Source organism: Erythranthe guttata, chromosome 2 (genome assembly GCF_056151865.1).
Source record: "Erythranthe guttata isolate IM_541 chromosome 2, IM_541, whole genome shotgun sequence".
NCBI classification, from domain to species: Eukaryota; Viridiplantae; Streptophyta; class Magnoliopsida; order Lamiales; family Phrymaceae; genus Erythranthe; species Erythranthe guttata.
Window position 1 is genome coordinate 1,140,000 of NC_142534.1, and position 19,632 is coordinate 1,159,631.

The 19,632-nt window shown below is 36.7% G+C and overlaps 4 protein-coding genes and 1 pseudogene across 9 annotated transcripts; 2 read left to right on the forward strand and 3 right to left on the reverse strand.

The window, feature by feature from the left end:
* Window positions 1-13: 13 nt before the first annotated feature.
* CHB3 (DNA-binding family protein) lies at window positions 14-7,745 on the reverse strand. 4 transcript variants are annotated; one of them, XM_088822740.1, is made up of 9 exons: window positions 7,113-7,745; window positions 5,834-6,408; window positions 4,548-5,086; window positions 2,922-3,527; window positions 2,581-2,747; window positions 1,951-2,501; window positions 1,449-1,642; window positions 875-1,281; window positions 14-386 (listed from the first exon to the last, which is right to left on the reverse strand). In XM_088822740.1, exons 2-8 carry the CDS (start codon window positions 6,285-6,287, stop codon window positions 913-915), a joined length of 2,880 nt encoding a protein of 959 aa, XP_088678866.1. In that variant the 5' UTR covers window positions 6,288-6,408; window positions 7,113-7,745; the 3' UTR covers window positions 14-386; window positions 875-912. The 4 variants fall into 4 exon arrangements, with proteins under 4 accessions (XP_088678866.1, XP_088678872.1, XP_012837036.2 ...); XM_088822746.1 differs by having other exon boundaries at window positions 14-432; window positions 7,113-7,704; XM_012981582.2 differs by lacking the exon at window positions 7,113-7,745 and having other exon boundaries at window positions 5,834-6,538.
* LOC105957638 (BURP domain-containing protein BNM2A-like) lies at window positions 6,967-7,998 on the forward strand (annotated as a pseudogene). The gene is made up of 2 exons (XR_016033380.1): window positions 6,967-7,020; window positions 7,141-7,998. The product of XR_016033380.1 is annotated as a BURP domain-containing protein BNM2A-like (transcript).
* MEE21 (PIN domain-like family protein) lies at window positions 7,965-11,357 on the reverse strand. 2 transcript variants are annotated; one of them, XM_088822753.1, is made up of 7 exons: window positions 11,264-11,357; window positions 10,980-11,178; window positions 10,784-10,864; window positions 9,856-9,976; window positions 9,413-9,712; window positions 8,884-8,949; window positions 7,965-8,218 (listed from the first exon to the last, which is right to left on the reverse strand). In XM_088822753.1, exons 2-7 carry the CDS (start codon window positions 11,168-11,170, stop codon window positions 8,129-8,131), a joined length of 849 nt encoding a protein of 282 aa, XP_088678879.1. In that variant the 5' UTR covers window positions 11,171-11,178; window positions 11,264-11,357; the 3' UTR covers window positions 7,965-8,128. The 2 variants fall into 2 exon arrangements, with proteins under 2 accessions (XP_088678879.1, XP_012837037.2); XM_012981583.2 differs by lacking the exon at window positions 11,264-11,357 and having other exon boundaries at window positions 10,980-11,246.
* A 389-nt stretch (window positions 11,358-11,746) lies between these two features.
* On the forward strand, window positions 11,747-14,584 carry CLPP6 (CLP protease proteolytic subunit 6). Its single transcript, XM_088822766.1, has 9 exons — window positions 11,747-11,978; window positions 12,102-12,166; window positions 12,411-12,477; window positions 12,719-12,920; window positions 13,027-13,092; window positions 13,255-13,395; window positions 13,522-13,575; window positions 13,884-13,976; window positions 14,530-14,584. The coding sequence occupies exons 1-9, from the start codon at window positions 11,887-11,889 to the stop codon at window positions 14,575-14,577; spliced, it is 828 nt and encodes a 275-aa protein (XP_088678892.1). The 5' UTR covers window positions 11,747-11,886; the 3' UTR covers window positions 14,578-14,584.
* A 283-nt stretch (window positions 14,585-14,867) lies between these two features.
* On the reverse strand, window positions 14,868-18,843 carry LEW1 (Undecaprenyl pyrophosphate synthetase family protein). Its single transcript, XM_012981580.2, has 9 exons — window positions 18,638-18,843; window positions 18,340-18,414; window positions 18,111-18,162; window positions 17,138-17,408; window positions 16,970-17,031; window positions 16,360-16,543; window positions 16,123-16,219; window positions 15,661-15,743; window positions 14,868-15,072 (listed from the first exon to the last, which is right to left on the reverse strand). The coding sequence occupies exons 2-9, from the start codon at window positions 18,363-18,365 to the stop codon at window positions 15,065-15,067; spliced, it is 783 nt and encodes a 260-aa protein (XP_012837034.2). The 5' UTR covers window positions 18,366-18,414; window positions 18,638-18,843; the 3' UTR covers window positions 14,868-15,064.
* Between the last annotated feature and the right edge of the window lie 789 nt (window positions 18,844-19,632).

Here is a 19,632-nt window from a genome sequence, read left to right on the forward strand (position 1 = left end):
ATGGAATCGGAAATAAGTTAAGTTATCCAGGGCTACTCTTATAGAACTTACCTGAGTTCAACTACTACAAGGAGAACCGTAAAATTTGCATTTTTAATCGAGACGATTTAAGTTACAACAAGTATACAATTTTCTCCGACCTACAAACACAGATACCAAACTGCAGCTAGTAAAGAAGCATTCCCTCTGTTGTATCCTACTTCTGATGAGATGCTTCTACGTTATTGATCAAGTGACGTCATTCCAAATCTTCCATCTCTTGGCATTAAATTATTTGATTACCGTTCAAGTAGAGGATCTTGCCTTTGAGTTGGACCAGAGATACATGCTTAAAATTCCCTGGTTCAGCACCTCTTTCAACACTAAAACACGATTTACACACCGATCTGATAAATTCATGATAACTTCAATTAATGAACTTGCATACGAGGACTGCAGAAATAGAACATCTCAGTGAAACAGTTATATGTCGTATGCAGTACTAATATTCATATGAAGGGCTGTTGGAAGACTTTAAGAAACTGTTTGATAAACATAAATAAAAAAAAAAAAAAAGAAAAAAGAAAAAAAGAAAAAAAAGGAAAACTAATGAGCCATCTCAGAGAAAACCCTTAATTTAGAGGATGTAAAAAATAACGTTGAATTAATTTTCTCCTTGGAAATAGACCAAGCATGAAGGAGCATAAAATTAGAGCCTACTTCACCAAACGAAAAGATTTTGAGCAATTTGTGTTTTGCTTTATTATTTTTTTCTCTTTTCTATCGTGAATACCTCTGTTTTAGAACTTTCAGCATACGAATTATCACGAGTCGGTCAAATATTTCAAAACACTTAGTTGAATCACAAGGCGGTGATTTATGACACAATACTTACTTGGTAGAAGGTAGTTGTACAGGCGAGCAGAGAGTACTTCACTTCATGCTAACAGAAGAAAGCTTATCTGCATTAGGCTGCACTGAACTTCCTGTTGCACTTCCAGGCATAAACGAATTTGGAGCAGGATTCGCTGTCATCATTGGTCTCGAAATAGGAGGCCTAAGTGAGTTCATGCCCATAAAAGGTCTTGATGCCATGTTGGGTACATTATTAATGGGGGGTCTGTTGGGAGGTAAATTCTGTGCATTAGGACGATTTGATGATGACATCCCAAATCGTGTTGCGATTATGTGTGCTCTCTCATGGAAAAGCCTCTGCTTCGACCTATCCAACTGTTCCTTAACTCGCATCACCACGTTTTCCATATCGTTGAAGAAAGACAACTTGGCTTCCAGTTTGTACAACTGCAACAAAGGTACCTAAGCTATTGAAATCGTATAAACTTATATAATATTTGATGCGAAAAATACAGGCCTCGATGCACTTTGGAAATTTGTAAACGAACAAAGTCATTGATACCAACAAAGTTCATTTCCAGGTCTAGCAGAAGGGCTATTAGATATAAACATACCTGTTTTTCTACAAGTGATGTAGAAAGCTGAAGTATTTGATCTTCTTCTTGGTCTGCAAGAAGCTTTGCTTTCACTGCTGCAGCTGAAAGGGCAGTAACTGCAGCTTGCTTCAACTTTTTGTTGACGTCAAGATCATTTTCTGTCACTAGGGGTTTATTCTTTTGACTGTCACTTTCTTTAGCTTCTCCGTCACCTGGTTTAACATCAAATAGATGATGATATCCAATGAGATTTTCGTGTTTTTTTTCCTAACAAAGCCCTCTTGGTGCTTTTACATGTTTTTAGCATATTCTGAAGATGGATATTCCATATTTTGCATATCCTCATTTTATGGTCCGAGTTAAACATGGCAAAGAGATGTGTTATTACAGAAAATCTAATGTATTGTCAACTGCCTCCAACCTTCATCGTGATTCATTGATTTTTAACCCCCGTTAATTCCAAATCTCCAAAAACTTTACATCTTCTATCAAATGACAAAAACAAACTTCATTCAATTACCTGTATTTTCTTCTTTTTCAGTTGTTGAATTTGGTATCGACACATCAGCTTCTTCCTTTTCAGGGATAGGCAGCATTAATTCATCTTTTAGAATCTCTTTAGACTGAGAGGTTTCCCCACCTGAAGCTCCTTCTGATTCCTTCACAGAAGCTCCTTCTGATTCCTTCACAGTATCGGGTTGGAGTTCAGTATGAGATGCCGCAACAAGAGATTCTTCACCATCTTTTGGAACCTGTTCTAAATTAGAGCTACTTGGTTCAGTTTTTGAGACCGGTTGAGTTTCCTCGTTAGTGACCATTCCATTAGGCTCCTTCAGAGTATCGGATCTGTCTGCACAGTCACCACTGGGAGAAGTCACAGGTTTCTGGTCTTTAGAAGTAGTATCCGTCTTTTCATCATTTTCTTCAATAAGAGAATCCTTACTTCTGTCGTTTTCATCATCGCGTAAGTTGATTCCGTCAGCAACTGAATCAGGTGTTTTATCCAGCTTTTCGGCATGTTTAGTCTTGTCCTTTTGAACTTCTTCATGTTCATTTGTTACAGTTGCAGCTCTGAAAGAATTACATTGATATCAGGAATATTAATCACAGATATAGTAATAGTATGAAGATGATAATTAAATACACAAACCCCTCTGGATCGACCACATCCTTCATGTCTTCGGGTGGATCTTCCAAAGGGAAACAGTGCCTTGCAGCAAGCTGTTCGCTTGAACAATTGCTCGATAGAGATTTCAAAAGGCTACGAACTGATGCATTCGCAATGTTAGGTTCCACCAATCGCACAAGGAATGCAGCCTGTACATATAAAAATACCAAGATTCATTACTCATATTATAAACTCATCGAGCAATTCATTATTAACTTGGTGGGGTTTAAAATTTATTGCCCACAAATACAGATTTTTTTTCTGTAAAAGGAAAACATGATAAGATACTCATTGTTTGATTAAAGGGAGGAAACTCCACATACCAATGCCATCACAGGATTACCAGCTTTTGCAAATGATAGACTTTCCTCAGGTGAAGGAAGATAACCCACAGCTTCAAATGCTTCGTTGAGAGCCTTCAACGCAAAACTCTTCCCATCTTCAAGACCCCCATCCAATTCTTTGACCTCATCTGGCTTTGAGATTTCCATCGGACAGGATGAATCCTGATTGTCTGTAGCACCACCCTGGTTTTCTGTAATATCAGGGACATCTTTTAGAGGAGTGTCAATGTCATCGTCAGCTTTTGGAGCTGAAACTTCAGTACTGTCGGAAACCGGTACTACATTTTCTTTAGGAGCATCATTATTTTCGTCGCCATGGTTGAAAAATGCGTCTTCAATAGGCATTTGAACAAAGTGCAGTATACACTGAGCTTTTGTCTTTGTGGCTACATGCTCAGCAATCTCACTCCAGTTATCTTTAAATATTTCTATCGCTTCAAGGAGTAGAAGAGTTTCTTGATCTGTCCAGTTCCCTCCACTTACACCACCAGCTTCTGCTGGTTCCATAAGAATGAAATCGGATGGGGACATATCAGAGCCAAACTTCCCATTGTTGAAACAATCCGCACAAAGATCAAAATCTGCCTGTTTTACAGATTGGTTTAACAAGAACGTAAATTTAATGGAAAATATAGGTAGTCATTGAAACTGGATGGAAATATATCATGATATCATTCTTGAGATTAGAGTGGATGGTTAACACATACTATATAGGAACCAGTAACAGCTAGTATATATAAATAGTTACACAATCTACAAGCTAATAGAAAGTGAATGCATAACACAAATCTAAAGTCAGCAACTTACATAATTAGTCACAGGAGCTGCAGATTTTGTTTCTACTACTACGTAACAACTATTCTACACCATTAAAGGATTAAATAATATTTAGCAACTTCCTTCCAGCAAATGTTAATCAACAGGTATGCATAAAAGAAGATAACAAAATAGAAGAATTGTATGTGTATCGATAGTTTATTCAGGAATGAAGTACCAATTTTCATTTAGCTTTTCACTGAATTGAGTAATCTCACACATTGTTTACATGAAATACCCCTTTGACTCGGTCACTGTTTTCATATGATGTTTCGAACTGAGAACATGTGCAAGAAGGGCCTCATGATTTCTCTCATTTTGGAACATTTCTAAGTAATTTCGTAGAGTTCATGTCTCGGTGCATAAATAATAGAGTTCACAACTGTCATAGATGCATCTTACTGGCATTTTCAACGGGTAAAGACCAAGACACTACAAGTATTTACCCTGAATTATCATTTTTTTCTTTTTGTATTAACAAACTGCAGGACTATTTTAGCACATTAAGAATCCCAATGTCAAAATGGGTAAGAAAGCAAATATCCATGCACACAAAACAGGCTTTTATCCATTATTTTTTAAATGAATTCAATTGTGATGGTATCTATATTTGCAACATGTAATCACTGAGTTTCTAATCAATGCCTGTGGCAAGGGACCTATTATGCAAAATCTCTGTTTTCGGGTACTTCAAAAAATAAACTACTGCAAAGGATGCATCCTCATAGATGCTTCTGCACCCAAAATAAACATTTGATAAGGGGAAAAAGAATAGCAAAAACAAGGAACCTGCTTCTGGCAATGGTAGCGTTTCCGAGAACAATCTCCTGAACAAGAATTGCAATGGTACTCAACCGAAGGACCCTCAGACTTCACCAGTTCATCAGCAATGACAGATTCCGGTAATAAACCAGATGACATGGCTGGTATCGCTGTAGTCATCCTAGGAACAATTGGAGTCCATGATTCCACACTTTCAAATTGGAAGAGCTTTTCAACCAGAGAGTCCATTTTAACAATTTCGTCTTTGTTACTGTCAGCATCAACAAGCATAGCAGCAGGTTCATTACGAGGGAATGGATGGTAATTAATCAAACCCCAGTAGTCAAGAAACTCCATCACCTCTTGCCGAACATCCATATCTCCAACTGTGAGCTCGTTAAGATGTTTCAACTCAATTTGTTCATTAGGATTGTGGTGAAATCTCTTCATTATCCAATTACGTATCTCCGTATATATTTCTGGAGTCCTACTTTCTGATTTCCCATTAAAGAATGAAGGCAACATCCTCTCCTCCAATGGATGGATTTTTGTCCATGAAAACCAACCTATAACACAGATAACCACAGAAAGATAAATTGGTCTACAGTATCTAATAAAACCTAAACTTCAAGGACTGGATATTGAAAACAAATATGAAACAAGATTTCTAATGAATTTGGATTTCTCGTATGATTCCGCCTCCCATGAAAAACACTGAGAAGAACCAAAAAGGCAATTAATCGTCAGTTGGAAAAGGAGAAAGACCGAAGGGAATAAGGCAGAGAGGCAAGGCAGCATTCAACACTGAACAAAGTTTTCCTCAATCATTTCCACATAATGTCCCTAAGAAATAAAATCATTTTAAGAACAAAGAATATTCTCAATGGTCTCCCTCGGATATTTTCCAACTTAACCCAGGATCAAACATATAAAATCTTACCCGATAATTTCATTTAATTTCATTATCACAAACAAGGCATTATAACTATTTAGTCTGGGGATAAGATGTGGATGGAGTAACACATTCCCTGTCCCTAACAAACCCTAAGTTCCCAAAACACCGTAATGCATGCTTCAGAGCAAAATACTTCACCTAAAATTGCAAAATATGAGTACTTACTTTTTCCCCCTTGATAATCACAAAACTGACACTTCGTTACCTACATTACAACTATTATACAACCTCACAGATCTAAAATCCCCAAAATGGACAATTGAAGTGAGAAACGTGTCCCTAAACTCCATAACCACAAATCTCAATAGTGCAAATCAAGCAATTCGATGGAAAAAAAATGTACGAATTACTCACTCACCAGCATGAATAGGAACCACATGAGCATTCGCATCCCTAGATACGATGGCGTCGTACTCAGCCTCAATCTTCGCCTCCAATGCCTCCCAATTTTCGCTCACTCTACTCATCTCCGCCTTCGCCGCCGCCTCCCCAATCTCCGCCTCGCTCTTCACCGCACTCACCTCGGACAAGCTGTTGGTGTTGTACGGTTGCACGCGCGCCCTAGTGAGGGGTCCATTCATGTGGATCGGAGGGAAAGGCACCGGAGGCAGCTTCTCCCGGGCCTGTCTCTTAGATGATGTCATTTGAGAAGTAGAGCTGCCGCCGCCACCGCCGCTGTTGTTGATAGAGGCCGATTTCCGTTTCTGCCCTCCGCCTCTCCGCCGAGACGTCGGAGGCTCCGATGGAGGTGTCTCCGCCATGGACGAAGGCTGCGACTGAATTCCGGCGAGATCTCTCCGCTTGTCCTCCATCTTCCCTGAGCTCTTCTCTTCTTCAGTGGCTTGTTTCGCCTGTAAATTTATTCTCTGTGACGCCCGCTCGTTGGTACTATCGCGTATCAGCAGAGAAATTGTTGCTCGTTATCGTCGATTTCTGCACTAAACATATCAACGGTTCTGATTGCTAGATGCGGCTAACCAAAAAATCGAACAGTGCTTTTACCGCTTTTAGGTGTGAAATTGATAAAGTCGCATGAATATATATGGTCCTGTTTTAAGGCTTTAAATATTATCCTATTTATATATTAAAAAATCTCCAATAATGATAGATTTAACTAATTTTAATACATAGTCTCCAACTACAATATCCATTAATTATAAATTCAGAATCAAAATAAAGTTGTATCAATTTGATTGAAATAAACTCAACTATGATGCTTCCATTTGTTATTCGCTCAAAAATTTAAACTTCGTTGTTAAATGTTATAGGAAAGTATATTTATATAAATTTATTTCGTAATTTACATAAAAAAACCTTGTTTTCGTCTCGTATATCTATATAAATTATATAATATAACATACGTTTTTTGCTTAAATCGTTTTTGTGGGCCCAATGCAACTTTTTAAAGGCCCAACATAGCTTTTTCATGGGCCTAATATAGCTTCTGGTATTTTTTTAAGCACTGTATGATGAAGATTTAACCTTTTTTCAATGGATGTAAAGCTCTCACTGTGCTTTCTCCTGCTTCACCTCCTGATTCTACTGGTAATATTTTCTATATCATAAACAATTATGGTTCAACGAGACGTATATTTACTTCAACAAAATCTCTAACGAAATAAATTATCTATTATTACCTGTGTTAATTGGGCATTAATTGGGCAGGGAGCTTCTAATGGGGTTGAAACAGATATGCGTATAGAGCAAGTTCATTCCCACGTGCACCACCACATAGATTCTTCACTGACAGTGTTCTTCTTTGTAGAAGATCTCAAACTAGGGAATACAATTCCCATCTACTTCCCGAGAAGGAAATCGGATTCGCCTCCTCGCGTACTATCAAGAGAAGAAGCCGATTCGATTCCCTTCTCATCTCAAGAACTCGATAACCTACTCCACTACTCAAGGCTCACCTCAAGCAATAGCCATCGAAGACACATTAAGACAATGCGAGACAAAACATATAAAAGGCGAAACCAAGACCTGCGCAACATCTTTAGAGTCGATGCTCGAGTTCGCAAAAGGGATCTTTGGTTCGGAAACAGAGATCAAGATTGTCTCTACAGTTCATCTTACTTTGTCTAACACTCTCTTACAGAAGTATAAAGTAATCGGAATCCAAGAAATTCCAGCCCCTAAAACGGTGGCATGCCATACGATGCCTTACCCTTATGCTGTTTACTACTGTCATTACCAAGAGAGCGAAAGCAAGGTGTTTAAGGTTTCACTAACCGGAGAGAATGGCGACGAGGTTGAAGCTATAGCTGTCTGCCACATGGACACTTCTCAGTGGAGCCGTAATCATGTGGCATTCAAGGTGCTCGGTATCACCCCTGGGTCCCACCCTGAATGCCATTTCTTTCCAGCAGATAACTTTGTTTGGGTTCCTATCGTTTAGTCAAATGCTTTGCGATAAAATGTATTTGTATAATATTTATCTGTGTTTTATCTTATAATCAGCAATAAACTCCAGGAAAAGGCTTCGAAAATAAGAAATGTAGCCATTATATTTCTGGAAAGAAACTACTAGTTCTACATATTAATTCGAATCTCATTGACAATGCAAGATAACTGTATCTCAGGCAAAATCGGATGCTATCAATCTACAAGATGGGAAATATTTTAAGACTCTAAATCCATCGTATATCAATCACTAAACTGTCTGTCTAATAGTAATTTTGCTTTTCCTCAATCTGTTGCGTTTCCTGCTCCTGACATTTGTGTTGTTATCAACATTACTCTCCTGCAATCAGAATCGAACTCTCAGAACCAGGTAAAATTGTGACAGTAATCGAGAGACACCTAAAATAACATATAATAAACTGAAAAAAACATAGAAGCACATAAATATCCAACCCGTAAGTAATCCTTGGAAGGTTCAATCATATTAATTGGATATTTCTCTACAGCATTTCATATAACTATATAGGTTAATTGGTTGTGTGATACATCCAATATTAATCATGCTAAAAGATAGGGGGAGTTTGCAAATCCTTTAAAAAATCAACTTTAAGCTGTCAATTAAGAAGTTGTAGGTGTTTGCAAATCAACTTCAATTTTTAGCTTATTTTGGTGAAGTATCTAAAATATCCATATTCAAAGAATTTAGATAAAACCAGTAAGGGTATGAATGTCAAACACCATTGGTTGTTATCCGGAAGTACTTTTAAACCATAAACTTGATATTATAGCTTAAAACAACTTATGTTCAAAGAAGCTAAATAAGAAGTTGGTTTTGCAAACACTCAAAAACTAATTATGAGCCAAAAAAAAGCTCATAATCAGTTTTCAAAAGCTTTTGTACACACCACCTAACTAACTGATTCTGAGTCAGCATCATCTTTTCCTAGGAAAATTCACCATATAAAGTTAAACTGAAACAATTTGAAACAATTAATATCAACAGACCTTCCCTGAAGCAGCATCTTTGTTCTCTTGGGACTTTTTCTTCTTGCATGACAGAGGGTTTGGACCCTGCAACAAACAATACATAAACTGAGTATTCAACGGGGAAGAGGTATCAGCAAAATGTATACTCCATTCATTCGCTCTCTTTTGCAGAATGGTTGCCCTGTAAGCAACATTCACCATACTCAAAGAAATTTCACATTTGTCCACAAATAAGCAGCAGCAACAACTATATACACATTGTTTAGCAGGGAAAACCCGTGGTGTGAGTTACAACATCACATAGCACACCATATTAATCTGATATTCTCAATTGTGATAGTAGCTATTTGGGCTACCTAGTCAAAAATTAGAGTGCAACTTAAACAACACATCTTTCAACTGTTGATTGAATTAATTTGTACAAGTTATACGTGGAATTCTGCAAGCAATATAGGAGGGAGGGAGGGGTGGGGAGAGAGAGAGAGAGAGAGAGAGAGAGAGAGAGAGAGAGAGAGAGAGAGAGAGAGAGAGAATCTTAGTTACTAACCTTAGCTCTCTTTCGTTTGAATTGAGCTTGATCTTTTGTATCTGTTCTGTTTCTTTTAACATTTCTTTTGGCTTCCATTGTATCTAAAACATGATCTTCGTGATCTTCATTTGCATCAGAAGAATCGTTTGCTTTATCAGTCATCGCCTTTTTCTTCTTCAGCTTTAGCATCTCGAACTCCAAGTCAGTCATACGTGACCGCTGTTCTTCAAGAGTCTTGGCAAACTCTTGTTGAACTGTTGACGGGCGGTCCAGAAAGAGAGCATTTCTGAGAGCATATATCACAGGCACACCTGGAATCTGACCCCCCAAAAATTAATTAAACAGTGTTAAAAGTGGGGATAGTCCAAAACAATATTCACCAAATATCAGATATTTAATCATTCAAAAAGATATGCAGTATCGGAAACTGATAAGACATGTCTTGTTTTGGAATAAGAAACCTCTTGGAACTTCTTTCTCAGCTCTGCGTCCTGCGTGGCAACAAAGAAGTGCTCCGAGTTGTTTTCTCCAATAACGTCTGTTATGCATGCCACAGCACTCTTACGCTTCTCATGTTCACATCTACAAAACAGGTTTTCAATTCAGACAAACAATTAAACATCTCATATGCCATGCACATTTTAACCATTAATTGAGATTGAGAATTAAGTACAGTATAATTTGATAGTCAGAGACTTCGGGAGGTAATTACGGCCAAGTGACAGAGAGACTATTCAGCTGTGTGTGAATGTGTATGTGAAAGAGAGATGAGAATAAAATTCTCAAAAATGCTTTTTTATCTTGCAATGGTTTTCATAAGTACGACTACCTTTCAGTATACAAGCATGTCACAATGCCAAAGCAACATAGTTTCACCGTCAAATTTATAGTTAATTACTCTAACGAGATGATATCTGATTGGTATAAGACGATGCTGCACATGCAATACAACGATAAACTTAATAGGCCCAATCTATATGTGCAAATTCAACTACTCTATCAATGTATTTATAGGAGTTTCGTATCATGAGATATAAATTGTTCAGATTATCTCAGGATTATATGTGTACATACATTCAGATCATATATTTCTTCTTAATCAGATAAGGAGAAAGCAGGGTACTTTGTCTCTTCTCACCAAACCCACATGCTCAGGCATATAAAAGCTCTTACTATACATGAATTTAATCTAGCAAACGAATAAAAAGGACTCAGACCAAAATTTCTTGTATAACATAAGCTTTTAAACAACATTTTGCATCAGAACACAGACAAATTAACAGCATATTTTTCTACTTGCTAAAAATTTCTTGAGTTATCGGGTTATCAGGTTACGAGCAGCATAATCTCAATGCACCGAGTTCAGAATTCGGAAAATAAATAGCTGACCTGGCAGTTATCAGGTTACGAGCAGCATTAACTGAGTCGGAATAGGATTGACCAAGGCTTTTCAACTCAGCAACAACACAACTGTAACCAAAGTTCATTTACCAAATTAAAAAAAAAAAAAACATTTTCGCCAACTAGAATATGAAGAAGAAGAAGAAGAAAAAAAATGGCGGATATTAGATAAAAGAGAGAATACCTGGTAGTGAAGATTTTGACGGTGGCTCCGAGAATATTCGCCAATGCAGTATCGGCGGGGATGATACCATTCGTGAGTAGATGGTGCACAAAAGTCCCGTCGCAGAGGATTTTGAAGGGCTCACGGAATCCAAAACAAGCCGTGTAAAATCGCACGGCTCTCCGATGCCGCTTCTGCTTCTTCACCCTCATTTATATATCTGCCGACGAAGAAAAACGACAATCTGAAATGGAGTAGACAAAATTCGAGAGTGAAAATCAGCCCCAATTCGATTTGCAACTTACCAGAAAAATAAGACGAAGGCTTTACAGGTTTTTGGAGTCTAAAACCCTAACGTGAGTTTTAACGGACTAAAAAGGTTGGGGGGGTTTCTTGGACGGAAAATGGAATTAGTAATTCACCGCTTTAACGGACTGGTGGAAGAGTGTGTGTATGGGCCGGATTAAGAGCCCGTATAACTATTGGGCCGGATCACGTAAAATATAGATAAATTAATTACAAATTCAAAAAACTATCATGTAATTTATTTTATTTTTAAATTAAGTTACTCATTAAGCAATAAAAATAATTTTAGAAAGGTAATAAACGTACATCAATAAATTAATACAGTCGAGACAAGCAAAACTCTACTAATTTAAAAAACTTTACTAATTTAGTAAAATATTAAATTATCGAATAATAATTTAGTACATTTTACGGGATCGAAAAAAAAAATTATTAATTTATCAATTATTAATTTATGGAAGTCGATAATCTCTCTCATATCTATCATATGTTCCTTCTAAAATAATAAATTAATAAAATATAAAATAAAATCATTTAATAAAGAGCACAAAACGGGTCGAGTCCAAATACTGTCTTCTCAATTCGGGTACTCCTATCTCCTCCAAGGCTCCAACCTCGCACAATGGTGACGTCAGCAATGGCGACGCCGTTAAATCTATCAATTGCTTCCCCGTGTTACAAAAAAGTCTCATCGTTTCAGCTTTTTACTCAGAGGTATTTCAGTCCTGTATAGCTTTCAGCGTTGTTTTTTTCCGTATTATCTTGTGTGAAACTTCTTTCTTTTGATTATTCCTTGCTCCGGTTGTTAATTGAATTCGATCTTTTCATGTTGAGCAGAAACTTAACTTTTAAACCTGTAACTTCAGCTCTATCAAGCTCCTATGGCGATTCTTCGTTAATTGGTATGCATTCTATATAATCATATTGAATTGCAATGTCACTTTTGATAATATGCAAATATGCAGGAGTTTAATTGTTTATTACCTTTTAGTATGCTGAATTGCTGTTTTTTTTTTCTTTCAATAGTATCTTCATTTTCATAAGTTTATTTTCGTTTTGTTCGTCTTTCTTTTACTGGAGTGGGGGATGGGGTTTTTGGTGATGAGGATTGGTTATGACTGGGATTTTATTTGGTGATATTACCAGGATTTTCAAGTAGAACGAGTAAATCGCCACTAAAGCTTGACCAGAGTGATATTTACTCTACTCCAAGGTTAGTTATTCTTTCGTTAAGATCTTACTAAGATTAGATGTTACTAAGGTTAGTTTTTAACGGGTTGGCTTTGGATTAATCTTGAATTGAGTCAGTTATGCTCTCTCTATATTCTCCTCTAGTTTATGTTTGCTTGACCTGATATTAACTCTATATCTCGCGTCTTTTATTTCAAGTTGTTGTTATCCTTCTTACTGTAGTTTACTGTAGCTACAAATTGACCGAATCTTTCGATTATCAGTAATGGTGTGATAGAAGCCAAAAAGGGAAACCCACCCGTAATGCCAGCTGTCATGACTCCGGGGGGACCTTTGGACCTTTCCACGGTCTTGTTCAGAAATCGAATAATCTTTATTGGGCAGCCAATTAATTCACAGGTGGCTCAGAGAGTAATATCACAACTAGTGACTTTGGCAACAATTGATGAAGAATCAGATATTTTGGTTTGTACAAATTTCTTTTAAAAGTCGTAGTAATATATTTCAAGTGTGAGAAAGTAAGACCCCATCTATTCTGTTTGTTTATGTTTACTGTTGTCGCCCTTGTTAGATATACCTGAACTGCCCGGGTGGGAGTACCTACTCTGTCTTGGCAATATACGACTGCATGTCCTGGGTAAGATTGCAGTTGGCTACATGCTTCTATTTTATTTTGTGATTTAAAATTTTGCATCTGCTGATCTATACTGCAACTTCCAGTGATACTTAGCATGCCTCGTTCGGCAATTTTCATAAAATTTTCTGATCTTATTTTCTATGCAATAAATCTTTACTTCAGATAAAGCCCAGGGTTGGTACGGTATGTTTTGGAGTAGCTGCGAGCCAAGGTGCACTTCTTCTTGCTGGTGGAGAAAAGGGAATGCGGTATTCCATGCCAAATTCCCGTATTATGATACATCAACCCCAAAGTGGATGTGGGGTATGAACCATTTCTTCATGTGTAAATATTTTGGTGGAAGACATTAGATTCTAGAGAAAAAATTAGACCAGCCGTGCAGTGTCAATTCCAATTAGTTTTTACTTGACCTTTTTACTCTATTTATAGGGTCATGTGGAAGATGTAAGACGCCAAGTGAATGAAGCGGTTCAATCCCGTCATGTCAGTATTTTTTTTTCCGTCCATTCTTAATATTGTTTTGTAGTTTGTACACAAGTATGATTTTCTGTTAGCTTTTTCTTGATTTTTTTCATGCCAGAAATCTTTAAGTATGCTAACACTGTTACAAACTTGTGGTTTTTCTAAGGCTTTAGAGCGAGCATAAGCTAAAATTGATGGTGTTTCTCCTGATTGGACTATTTAAATGAGATTTGGATGAATTTACAATCGTCAGTGCTAAGTGCAGCCTCTCTTAAGATATAAGTTGCATGGTATTGTTCTAACTTTGTCTTAATGGTTATTGGATGCAGAAAATAGACAAAATGTACTCTGCCTTTACCGGTCAGTCTCTTGAGAAAGTGCAGCAATACACCGAGAGAGACCGGTTCTTGTCCGTTTCTGAGGTGATATTATGCTTTTGACTTCTGTTTCTGATATTTGTATGATGCTACAATGTCGACGTTCTTCTGTATGGAATTTAGGAATGTATCAATTGTTGAGATTAAAAGGTAACGACTAAAAAGTGACTTGACTCTAATAACGAGGTTGGCGTGGTAGTAGAAATTAGAAAATTGAGCATGGGAAGAAATTGAATGAGACGTGTTGATATTTTGATGGGAGCTGAATTTACGCAGAAAATTTGCAATCTTTAAGAGCCAGTTAAATTAATTTATTGAATGTCCTCAAAGGTACCATAGCGTGCGAGGCAGCTTTCTAGGCGTAGATAGTAAGTATTATAGGATCTTGCTGGTATCAGTAGAATCAAACCATAAATTTGAATTATCTTCGATTATATGTCTGGGCTACAAAATATTATCAGACGAGACATGTAACTTGATATTGTGGCTTTTCACGTTTCTTACATCGTGTCATTTTTCAAACTCGATTTTGTTGGAATAAAGATGGGAAACAGCAACAACTGCATCGGCCTAATTTTACCTCTCTTCCTCTCTGCAGGCTATGGAGTTTGGTCTCATTGACGGAGTTCTTGAAACAGAATATTAAATCTAGAGGCATATTGGAAGGCAGCTCTATCCATAAGATGGCATTCTATAGTCCAATTCCACCTTTTAGCAAATCCAGCATTTGATAAGTGTATTAAATCTCTGAGGCATTGTCACAATGTCATAATGTAAAAGAATTGTCATCTAAATGCATAATCGGATAAGTCGTGCTTTTTATTCATCGCATCAAAAAACATTTTTTTTGTACTTTCACACTTTGACGTTAGAACATTGAATTTATGGTTCCCCGTTAATAATCAGGAATGATTGCAACGTCAATGGAGAAAGAAATTTATACAGTAGCTAAATTGATGCAAGTTTTTTTTATAAATGACATAATATTGTTATATGGTTGAATAGTATTTGTATACACCTCATGAACACAAAGCACAGAACCAAATTATCCAACGTAACAATATAGTCTAGAGGTTTCCTAGCAACGTCCAGTGGGGCAAGAATCATGTTCCTACTGTAAATGGAGCACCAGTTCATGTACCTGGTAACAAAAAAGTACGCATATTAGAACGAAAGCAAAGTTGAATAATCATGTCAAATAATGTACAACTTGCGGAGGTGTGCGACTCTATTACAATCCGCGCTATGACAAGTACCAAACGTCTCTTTGATTTCCTCTGGAGGTACAATATTTGCAAAAGTATACCGTCCATTCGTAACTAATTCCAAGCCTTTGAGAAACAACGGACGGAATACATGAAACCAACAATTTTTTAAATCTTTAAAAACATGGTTATTGGTTAACCATTCTAGGGAAACATCATTTTTCATCCATTTTTATTTTCTTCCAAATCTAGATTTCCCTAGAAAATGATGTCGGGTTTATAAATCTCTGCTTTGATCTTAACAAAGTTCATATCCAAGATTCAGTGTCGAAGGAAAATGGTAAAAATGGCTTTCTGAATAAAACAAGGTTATAAAACTTTTTTAAGTGGCTTTCAAGGAACTATTGGATCTCTATTTCTTTTATCCGTTTACGAAGAGCCTTCATGGGTCGAAAACAGATCAAACAGTGGCTAATTCACTCTTACAAACTGAAAGCATACGGAGCAGAAGTTGATATGCATACCATAGTTCTGATGCACCATAGTGTACCTATGAATGGCTTTTATGAGAGCACCTATTTTCATCGACTTCAATGGTCCCATGTGCCTGCAACCAAACACATAGTCAAAGACATGCTCTCGAACAAACAAGAACCTTGCAATTTTGTTGGTCTTAGGTTAAGCCGGCTAGGGAAAAAAAATGAATTTCCAACAAATAGGAGTAATTTTGCTATAGCTGCACATCAGGATATTTGTGGGCGTCAACACTTAAATGTCTCCATATGTAGGTTTAAATGTGTATTCTAGCAAATTAAAGTCTGTTCTAAAGTTCTTAATGATTTCTCTAATAATGTTCACTTGCTATAGTAAATCGCCTCTCGTAGTGTGCAGAGAACATTGGCAAAATATTGAGTGAATTGTACTTCAATAGGAACCAGTGGAAAAAGTTTCAGCGGATAGTATTGAAGTTTAATACCAACACTCACACGATCTCTGTGTAACGTATTCTCCAAGCTGGAAAACCCATGTGGCATCTTGCAGGCCCATAAATCAACATGAGATCAGGTTCTGGTTCCCTATACCCTGATTTCACCAAAACGATGGATGAGATTGTAAACCCAGAGGAAAAGTAATACATACTCTTTCTATTTACCAATAAAATCATTTAAAAAAAACATATCAAACCGCGTACATGGAATAGGGGAACATATGAAAAAACATACCTATTGCTCCAAGAGCATCAGTCATGTCAGACTCTGTTAACTTCGGCTTCTCAGTGTTGGAACTCAAATAGTGCTTCTTTAAGAGAACATCAGCTGCTTTTGCCACCGCTTGTTTCCCATCAGAAAAAGAGATCACTTCCAAACTCAAACATTTCTCTTCAACAAGGGGATCACTAGCAGTTTCCTGTACAAAGATGGTTCACTTTTTTGGGTTGGAGACCATTCATAACACCATTTATGGGGACGAAATGTATATACTGCAATCTGATTTTTGTTTTCTAATTGTCTCAATATATAATCAAAACGGAACCATTACATCATGTGAGATTTAAATGTATTTTACCACTGGCTAGAAAATTTTAGCTGCCAGTTTTCGAAAATGACAAATTCTAAATGTTAAAAGAACTTGAGTTGTTGCCACAAACAAGGAAGTCCCAGATTTTTTGTAGTCAGTCAGTTATGACTAGACACAACTTGTTTCAATTAAAAACAGATTTTTTCATGTGAATATCCTAGTTGGTGATCCAATGACCACAGCTTAAAAAAGAAATATTATATCAAATGATGGCAGTAACATAGAAACTTAATAATGTAGAACTGAGGGCAGTACACTGGACATTCTTTCATTTTTCAACAATAGCGTGAGGGCTTCTTTGGATTTCTTCAGCACTCCTACAGCAAAAAAGGAATAGCAAATTAAGATTTTACCTGGAAATCTGGCAAAATATATCCCAAAAGGTATAACCAAAGTTTCTTTACGGTGTTGTGGTTTCTATACCTGCAGTATCATAGAGGCAAACTTTTCTCAATCCAATAGCTTCAAGCCACCGCAACAGTTCTAGAACTTTCAGAGTCTGAAGAGCTTCATCACTGTCTATAGCAACTGCCAGGTACTGAACTTTACTGATATCAAGATCTCTGTACCGTTTAAACAAACCACTCGAGATAAGAAAGCTCTCAACTGAACCCATCAAACCTATAATAAAGTACCATGTGCTCAGAATCAGATGCAAAATGTGCCAGAGTAAGCGAAGCCCAAGATCACCGCTCTGCAAGATTTTACACCAATTAAAAAAATCTACAAAATTTTGAGAATGTGTAGCAGACAAGTATATCACACGTAGAAGCAAGTCAGCAACTAAGGTTACCACTCCAAGTTTAAGTATTGCAAAACACGTGCAAAGAGCTGTCGCAGTATATTATTATACTTGAGAATATTAAAGGTTTCTTGTCTTCCCCAACCCCCAACCAACACAAAACGGAAAAAGGAAAATGATGAATAAGGAGATCCAAACAAAATCCATCTTCTGGTCTCTGATATTCGGATAATATCAATAATCAGCATTTCTTCCCCAAACGTAAGGCACATTTCACAGCTTTGATTCATTAACCTAAACTCAAACCTATTCCGAATTCCCTAAGTGTAACATCTATCAACATGTGAATTATTTTTAGCATACCAGATTTATAGTATCACAGAATTAAGTCAAATAAATATATACGCCTTGTTTGGAAATCCAACTTATGAACACCTAATTTGAAACCGTTTCTATTACAATGCATCGCTAGCATACGCAGAAATTTTGTTTATAAGGAACTTTGATTTAATACCAAAAGGCAGTGGTCTAGTCTCCTAAAACATCAAGCACCTATATATCGATCTAAGCCTATCGGTGAACTATAATCAAAAGAACACTTTCTAGCACATCATCAATTGCAAAAAAAAAACGTAAACAAGTGCAATCACTTACCGACCATATCCACATGTAGACCCTGTGCATTTCATCCCCCAAATCCAAAATTCTGTAAACATCACCGATCAATAAATTATTAAGACTAAATCCCTCAATTTACCCAAAATTCATCCCTCGGAAAGAATGATGTCAACAAACAAAACTACACCCAATATATACGATCACAATCATTCAAAAAATTAAAATAAATTCAAAGAAATATTGAGTCGAAAAAAGAGAAACTAACGTTGCCTCGAGCCAGCGAAGGAACATGATCAAACGAGCGAAGTTAAACTCCAGCTTACCCGGTTGGGGAAAAACCCTAACACCAAATCCAGACAGAAACCGTGAGTTATTACTACAATTTAGTGCCATCCTTATTTAATCTCGCCAAAAGAAGGAAAAAATCTGGGTAAATTGCATCGAATGGAAGTAAAAAAAAATGCAAAATGATAATTGTTTGAGAAAATACTTGGGAAGTAGGTGATTGTGAACAAGAGTGGGGCACAAATCAAGGGTGAAATATATATATATATATATTTTACCTGTAAATTAGGCTTGCTTCATGAACATCAACACTGCATGACTGTGTGCGAGTGTGTGTTTCTCTCTCTCAGTGCATTTGTTTTCTCATTTCAACTTTCTTTCACGCGCCGGTGAGTTTTTTCCTTTTTTTCTGTTTTTGTTCCGACTGCACACACCGCTTGTTTTGTATTTACATATTTTATTTGATTTTTTTCAATGTGTGTATATATATATGCACGCATATTTATCCAGTTAAATATGTTTTAGGGTAAATTACACCCACACCCCTGATGTATGGTTAAATAACTTTAAGGTTCATGTGCTATCGATAATTACACTCACCCCTTGAAACGCAGTTATAAACTCTAATAGGATAATGCATTGGATACGTTATTATGATGGAATTCTAACGGTCTATTAGTTTCAGGAAGTGGTGGAGATAACAAAGAGTTATGGGTGATTTAAGATATATTGGGGGAGCCATGTCACCTTATAACTCCACATAACTCTATGTTATCTCCACCACTAGCTAAAAAAAAAGTAATAGTCTATTAGAACCCTATCGGAATAATGTATCCAATGCATTATGCCGTTAGAATTTCTAACTACGTTTTAGGGGGTAGGTGTAATTATTGATACCATAGGGACCTTAAAATTATTTAAGCATACCTCATGGGTGTGTGTGTAATTTACCCTATATTTTAAATCGGAAATGTTAATATACAACTTTTCACATGCATATTGGGATCAATAATTGAGTTGCACCTATCCGAAGCCCGATTATTCGGCTCAATTTTATTTGAGCAATCATAAGTGACATAACTAATTGTGACCTAGATCGAGTTTGAGCCATTTTGTTCCCCAAAAATTTATGAGCCGAATTCGAATTTCTTACACTAGTTGACAAAAACACTTCGTTTAATAATGAAAAAAAATCGAACCCACATTCATCCGATGTAGTTGTTTTCAAACTTATACTATAAGTGATTTAACGAATTTAAAAGTTTTTTCATAG

What these genes read in the sequence shown, in the direction of transcription:
- CHB3 (XM_088822740.1), bottom strand. Translation starts at nt 6,287, where the DNA reads ATGGAGGACAAGCGGAGAGATCTCGCCGGAATTCAGTCGCAGCCTTCG. An exon ending in GCTACCATTGCCAGAAGCAG is followed by an intron (nt 3,528 to 4,547) that starts GTTCCTTGTTTT and finishes TCTGTAAAACAG; the next exon opens with GCAGATTTTGATCTTTGTGC. An exon ending in GTAATCCTGTGATGGCATTG is followed by an intron (nt 2,748 to 2,921) that starts GTATGTGGAGTT and finishes TTATATGTACAG; the next exon opens with GCTGCATTCCTTGTGCGATT.
- MEE21 (XM_088822753.1), bottom strand. Translation starts at nt 11,170, where the DNA reads ATGAGGGTGAAGAAGCAGAAGCGGCATCGGAGAGCCGTGCGATTTTAC. An exon ending in GTCAAAATCTTCACTACCAG is followed by an intron (nt 10,865 to 10,979) that starts GTATTCTCTCTT and finishes CTTTGGTTACAG; the next exon opens with TTGTGTTGTTGCTGAGTTGA. An exon ending in TCAAACGAAAGAGAGCTAAG is followed by an intron (nt 8,950 to 9,412) that starts GTTAGTAACTAA and finishes TGTTTGTTGCAG; the next exon opens with GGTCCAAACCCTCTGTCATG.
- CLPP6 (XM_088822766.1), top strand. Translation starts at nt 11,887, where the DNA reads ATGGTGACGTCAGCAATGGCGACGCCGTTAAATCTATCAATTGCTTCC. An exon ending in GATATTTACTCTACTCCAAG is followed by an intron (nt 12,478 to 12,718) that starts GTTAGTTATTCT and finishes TTCGATTATCAG; the next exon opens with TAATGGTGTGATAGAAGCCA. An exon ending in TATACGACTGCATGTCCTGG is followed by an intron (nt 13,093 to 13,254) that starts GTAAGATTGCAG and finishes TCTTTACTTCAG; the next exon opens with ATAAAGCCCAGGGTTGGTAC.
- LEW1 (XM_012981580.2), bottom strand. Translation starts at nt 18,365, where the DNA reads ATGTTCCTTCGCTGGCTCGAGGCAAC. An exon ending in TCTACATGTGGATATGGTCG is followed by an intron (nt 17,409 to 18,110) that starts GTAAGTGATTGC and finishes AAAATCTTGCAG; the next exon opens with AGCGGTGATCTTGGGCTTCG. An exon ending in AAAATGAAAGAATGTCCAGT is followed by an intron (nt 16,544 to 16,969) that starts GTACTGCCCTCA and finishes ATCTTTGTACAG; the next exon opens with GAAACTGCTAGTGATCCCCT.